This window comes from Amphiprion ocellaris, chromosome 5, assembly GCF_022539595.1.
Source record: "Amphiprion ocellaris isolate individual 3 ecotype Okinawa chromosome 5, ASM2253959v1, whole genome shotgun sequence".
Lineage (NCBI taxonomy): Eukaryota > Metazoa > Chordata > Actinopteri > Pomacentridae > Amphiprion > Amphiprion ocellaris.
The window spans coordinates 7,316,461-7,322,460 of record NC_072770.1 but is presented as its reverse complement, the minus strand read 5'-3'; the positions used below and the strand labels follow the sequence as shown (position 1 = coordinate 7,322,460).

The 6,000-nt window shown below is 41.1% G+C and overlaps 2 protein-coding genes across 4 annotated transcripts in view; both read left to right on the top strand.

Annotated features, from left to right (window-relative positions):
* rpl22 (ribosomal protein L22) lies at positions 1 to 3,618 on the top strand. Its single transcript, XM_023291626.3, has 4 exons — positions 1 to 47; positions 468 to 578; positions 870 to 994; positions 3,433 to 3,618. Exons 1-4 carry the CDS (start codon positions 36 to 38, stop codon positions 3,572 to 3,574), a joined length of 390 nt encoding a protein of 129 aa, XP_023147394.1. The 5' UTR covers positions 1 to 35; the 3' UTR covers positions 3,575 to 3,618.
* Positions 3,619 to 4,403: 785 nt separating this feature from the next.
* The window catches only part of chd5 (chromodomain helicase DNA binding protein 5), a 51,688-nt gene continuing 50,091 nt past the window's right edge, over positions 4,404 to 6,000 (top strand). Inside the window, exon 1 of one of the 3 annotated variants that reach the window (XM_023291620.3) lies at positions 4,404 to 5,031. In XM_023291620.3, coding sequence (XP_023147388.1) covers positions 4,965 to 5,031 — 67 coding nt within the window. In that variant the 5' untranslated portion in view covers positions 4,404 to 4,964. The remainder of the gene's footprint in view (positions 5,032 to 6,000) is intronic. The other 2 variants (XM_023291619.3, XM_023291621.3) reach the window with 2 other exon arrangements.

The window sequence follows — 6,000 nt, the reverse complement described above, 5'->3', positions numbered from 1 at the left end:
CCTTCGCTCCTTCCTTTTTGCTGAACGTGTCAGCCATGGCACCAATTGTGAGTAGCAAAACGACCAAATAAAGAGACCACAAACGATATATTTTAGTTTATATTTTCACCTACGGTAGTGTAAATAGTCAGTGTACCGTAATATAGCAGTGTTATATAATGTTTTAGCCTCTTTTTATGGCTTTTGCTTACTGTGTCGGCTAAAACCACGTTGGGCTAACAGTTAGCGCTAACGTTAGCTAGCGGTGGTCAACGGCAGCAGTAGCAGTGTTTTGCGGTTTCTATAAATTTGTAACCCGTTTTCATAGTAACAACTTGCTCTGCAGTCTTGGAAACTTGGCACCTAATCCCTCTATATGCCTTGCTATAAGAGGAGAATTACTTTCAATACTTTTTAACAGTTAATGTGTGCATTTGTCGTTCTGGATGTTTGCAAGAGTTTGACTAATTGTATGATTTCTGTACTAGAAAAAGCACGTGGTCAAGAAACAGGGTGGGAAGAGGAAGAAGCAGATCCTGAAGTTCACCCTGGACTGCACTCACCCTGTCGAAGATGGTATCATGGATGCTGCCAACTTTGTGAGTAGATCAGTTAGTGTCTGGTAATCAGTGTGCAGCAGCTGTCAAATTCAGCTCGTGTGTGTCAGACAAATTAGGAGGATCACTCCCAATACCACATCAAGGTTACAGTGAGCAGAGAATAACATAATAAAACTTATTTGATTTCCCTTTACATGAATGCAAACAACATGTCAACCACTATGTTCTGTCAATGCTTGTTAAAAACTTGTACTTGCTCATCACCTTTTGTTGTAAAATCGATTCAGTTCCATTTTCAGTGACTGTGTGTTTTGTCTGCTGCACATTCAGGAGCAATTCCTGCAAGAGCGCATCAAAGTGAACGGCAAAGCTGGAAACCTTGGCGGTGGTGTGGTGTCCATCGAGAGGAGCAAGAGTAAAATTGCTGTCAACTCTGAAGTTCCCTTCTCAAAGAGGTAGGAAATGCGTCACAACTTGTGTCGGCTGTATACCTACCAGATCTCCCCTAACAGCCATTAAGCACAGTGATTCCATATATGCCCAAAAGATGTGAAAAAACATGTCCAATCTGTTTTAGCGAGCAATTCTCGTTGTGTAGTTTGTGTGAAAGCGAGAGAACAGAGAAGTCACACTGAAAAAGAGAATATTTAGGGAAATTAATTTCATTTAATATTGCTCACAGCCTATTGGCTGTTGTACTGAAAATATTCAATCAATGAACAGAAATGAGGAGACACTTGACAACTCTAGCTGTATTGGATCTCACTTTGGGAGTGCTCCCAGATTACCGCACCTGAAACGTGTCTCCTGAGTAATCATGCTTTTACACTTCACGTGTGGGGCTGTAAAAGGGTCGTGGTTTCCCACTTAATGAACAACCTGTGACCAGTTGTTTTCGCAATTCACACGCACTATTTAGGTAACCCAGCTGGAGTACAAGCACAATCATATTTCTGACAGTATTCAATGAGATGGTAACAAGCAAATTTCCTATTAAGTGTTTTGGGAGAACAGGCCTCACAAGAGTTCCTACCCTGTGTGTTAGAAGTGTAGAACTGAACCTAAAATATGTGTCGCTGGTACAAGTGTTGATATGTGTTTAGATCGCCCACACTGAACAATGAAGGAAAAAGCTGGGCATTGTAGAGAGTGGGAGATGCAGTGTCAATACAGTTACTCTCCAGTCGTTGATTTAACCCCTACAAATGTGTCTGTATATCAAAGCTACATATTAAGTTTTTCTGAGGGCGCCCAGATATCTCAACAGGTTGAGCGGGTGACCCGTGACAACATTGTCCTCGACGCAGCGTCCTGCTCACGACCGTTTGTTGCAGGTCTTCCCCTCCATTCTTCTCCCTACTTTTCTGTCTGCCTCTTCACTAACCTGTCAAATAAAGCCAAAAATACCCCCAAAAAGAAGTTTTTTCCATGAAAGTAATCCCTTCCCTGCTTAAAATGGCTGAGATTTAACCCTGCTTCCTCTAGAAAATGTGCATCTACGTAGTTGGTGCTATTCTGTCCATCTTACTGCAGCTCGAGCTCACTAGGTAACCTACAACTCCACTTAGACGCTGTAAAATTGCTCTGCGCTGCACGATGGCCCAAACTTTGAATATCGGAGCATTTCAGCCATTCATGTTTGAGCTGGAAGCTGATTGTGAAGAAGAATAATGATACAGAAACCCTGACTTTGCAAGCTGACAGAATTAGTTCCTTAGGTTTGTTATGTATGAAGCCACAGAAGTCTGAATTTGTGTTTTTAAAAAATATAATTTTGGGTACACTGAGCTTATTTCACTTATGATATACCTTCGCGCATATGAAAAAACATCATATGGACACATTAACAAGGTAGAAAACTTGATTTTCACCAGAGGTGGGGTCTTAAAAATATGAAGACAGCGACACAGTCAGATAATCGCTTGTATGAAGAATGACTAAAGAGAGCTAGAAAGAGATGTTCATACGCTGACTGAGATAGCTGACCAACTACAGCATGAAGTCAGTGTGTATGTTGGACTCCCTCCTATGGAAAGTTGCAGAACTGGTTAAACTCAGACGCCCATAATGACGAAGAGGTAGAAGGCTTAAAAGTATTTAACAAGCAGTTCTGACGAAGCGTTCTGGCAGCTTAAAGCAGTCTGAGCAATATTAGAATGTCGCATTATTACATTAGAATTTCAACCTTAATGTAATTAATAGCTTTAAGTAAGAGTTTTGTAGGTAGTATAAAAGTCTTGCACATTTGCACACAGTTTTCTCAATATTGGTGTAAAGTAAAGCCAAGTCTTGTCTGTACTGTAGTGTTTATATTGTTTAATTTCATATTGACGGTGCTGAAAGACAGTTTGAAGAACAAATTGTGCAAAATACAAATAAATGTGATTGGTATGTACTAGTAAGTATAATTGGGAAAACAGAATTAAGGTTCCGAGGTGACTAGAATGAATACACTAATAATTATACATATGAACATTAATTCAGAATTTAAATATATATTTGGTGCAAAATAGTGCATGAATTTGCTCAACTGGCCACCAGAGGATGGTAGTAGCACCTACAGTCTTAGATGGAGAACTGCATGTGGAAAAGAGTGATGTTATTAACCCTAATCTAAAGTACATCTGTCATCAGAGCACTATGATTTAGTGACAGCACGGATCTTTTGACCAATATAATAAAACCAAAACAGAGCCCCTGTTTTAGTGCATTTGTGATCCATTTAGGAGTTTTACTGCCTTCAGCTTTCATCTTTTGTTTCATATTTTCACTTGTTTATTCAAGCATTCAAGGAAATAGTAAGATGGTGCTAACAGTTCTGGGGAGCTTATTCAGTCTAAATTAGTTAAGAATATTAATTACAAATTGCCCTCCTCCTCTTTATCTCTATCAGGTACTTGAAGTATCTTACCAAGAAGTATCTGAAGAAGAACAACCTCAGGGACTGGTTGCGTGTCGTGGCCAACACCAAGGAGAGCTACGAGCTGCGCTACTTCCAGATCAACCAGGACGAGGAGGAGGAGGACGAAGATTAAACTTGACACCACTCTTAATAAAATGTCAAAAGATGAAAACCAAAGTGCTGTCTTGTTTTTATTTGTTGTTGTTGTTTTTACTTTAATTGCTTTAATTTTGTTCTTTTGTGGTCACGTAGCTGTCAAGGAACCTTCTTAAAGTCCAGTTGGATTGATTTAAACAACTTTGGATAACCATGACCTGGATGAATGAGAAACTACACAGTCACATAGCTGTTTGTTTCTGCTAAAGCTATGGAGATAACTCTGCTGTCTTGTAGTAATTATTTTTAAACAAAGCCCAAAGTATTTAGATGTCAGATTAGAACAATATAAAAATTGTATTTTCTGCCACATTGTTTTAGATTCTCAAATTGTTTAGGTTCGTTTATCTAAATTAAACGATGGTCCAATGATGTGCAAAAAAAGAGCAAGTTATAGTTAATGCACAGGCTTTTATTTAAGACTATAAAGTGACAGCAGTGAAAAATTCCACTGCAACGTGCAGCTGGGACTCCTCCAGCTCTTTAGTTGTGTATTTGGATACATCAAGAGAAGTTGACACTCGTGCTCTCTCTGGTGAGCTCTCTGTGGGGCATCCTGTGTTACAGCTGTGGTAACCTTGACAACAGCTAGACCACTGGCAGGCAGGACTCCTCACACAGCATGCAGACATCAGCCTGTACTCGTCCTTTTTTTTTCTTTAATTTTGAAAAAAAAAAATTTTGGTTAGGAGAAAGTGAAAAGGCGATTATTGCGCTTTAAGGCTTCAATTTAAGATCTAAATTAGGCACAAAAAATACGCATCCAGATGAGCTGTTAGTGCTGTTTTCCCACTGCAGACAGCTCAGAGTGAACAGTGCAGCAGCTGAGAGAGAAAGCAGCAGAAGTTTGTGTCTCAATCCTCTGGACTTCCAAAAGGTAATGGGCAGGCGACAGGCGCAGGGAGTGCAGCCTCCTATTAGCGGCACATGGCGATGGCGCACGGCGTGTTTCACGCACTACTAGTTGGAAGTGGTAACTAGGAGAGTGTGACTAACTAGTTGTGGGGTGAAATTATGGGATGCATCGTCATGGCAACAGACCAGACGTCACAATCTGGGCATGTGTGTTCCATTTTTGTCTTTCTTATTTTTCAGACTGGAAGACCTGGATAGAGATCAGTGGGAAAAAAAACATTTATTTATTTTTTATTTTTATGTTTTTATTTTTTACTCCTGGAGAGAAAGCCCCCCCCTCCTCCACTCACTGCAAATATATATTATTAATAAAAAAAAAGAGCGACGAATACAGTTCTTTTTTTTTGGGGGGGGGGGGGGGGGGGTGAAGAAAGAGACTGGGCTGCGGCGTCTGGAGGGTTAACTTTCAGTATTCCCAGCCTAAAAGGGGTTTGGGGGGCTATGAGATAAAGATGCCGGGGTCGCTGAGTAATGAAGACGAAGGACAAGACGACATGGATTTTGAAGACGATGTGCCAGGTGAGGGAACGAGGGGGGAGGCGGGGTGTCCTTCACATTATTTTTTTTTTTTTTTTTTTTTGCGCCGCTACGCCTTGAATGCAGGGAAAAGGGCTTGTCCTGCGTTCCTGAGACCACAGAGGAGGAGGGGTGGGGTGCAATAAGCAGAGTCATGCTATTATTTTTTTTGTACGACCTGGTGTCTTAAGGTGGGGACGTGGGCTTTTGGATGTTGCCTCCGGCGGTCCTCTCACTGCTATTTTTTTTTTTTTTTTTTTTTGGTGGGAGGCATGATGAAAAAGCCTGCTGCATGCTTCTCTGGGCTTTTCTCCTTTCACAGGGCTGCATGCGTGTCCAAGGCTTTATCCCCAAGTCCAAAAAACACAAGTTTGCTTCAGAGATGCTGTTTAAAACCGTGACAGTTTATCCGCTGCAGTGTCGGTGTGTGCTGTGCTGATTTTTTTGTTCCTTTTGTCAGTGTGCATATGCTTTAAAGCAGGCTACTGTGGCAACATCCATGTTCATTTTTTTTGTGATGTAGAGAGCTGTTCCAACTTTCAATTATGTGTTTTCTGGCACCACTTGGCCGCAGAGGTGTGAAAGCCACGTGTGGGCTACAGTAAACAGTGCTTATCAAGTGGGTTCCTTCGCCTTGCACACTGATGACAGCGGTTAGGTCACCAGCATCCCTTCAGCTCTGGGTCATGCACTTACTTAAATTTAACTCTAACCCACATTCCTCGCATGCTGCTTGTTCACTTCATGGAAGCCAGTTGTGTACAATATTTTACTGTGGCTGGGAAATGGGCATGTCACCCACTCTGGCAGTGACCCAGCTGTGGTATGCATGTCATTTTCTCTTCTTAAAAGGGTTGAAATCTGATGAAGTCACAGAATGTGTTAAGAGTTAAAGAATTAATGTCCAGTTTATGCCAATTTTGTTTGCTTTTGGCTGCCAGTTTTTCAGTTGTTCCAATCCTGAAACACTTG

Excerpts from the sequence above, each read along its gene's own strand:
- rpl22 (XM_023291626.3), top strand. Across the intron at positions 579-869 it reads TCATGGATGCTGCCAACTTT|GAGCAATTCCTGCAAGAGCG; the intron begins GTGAGTAGATCA and ends CTGCACATTCAG. Across the intron at positions 995-3,432 it reads GAAGTTCCCTTCTCAAAGAG|GTACTTGAAGTATCTTACCA; the intron begins GTAGGAAATGCG and ends TATCTCTATCAG.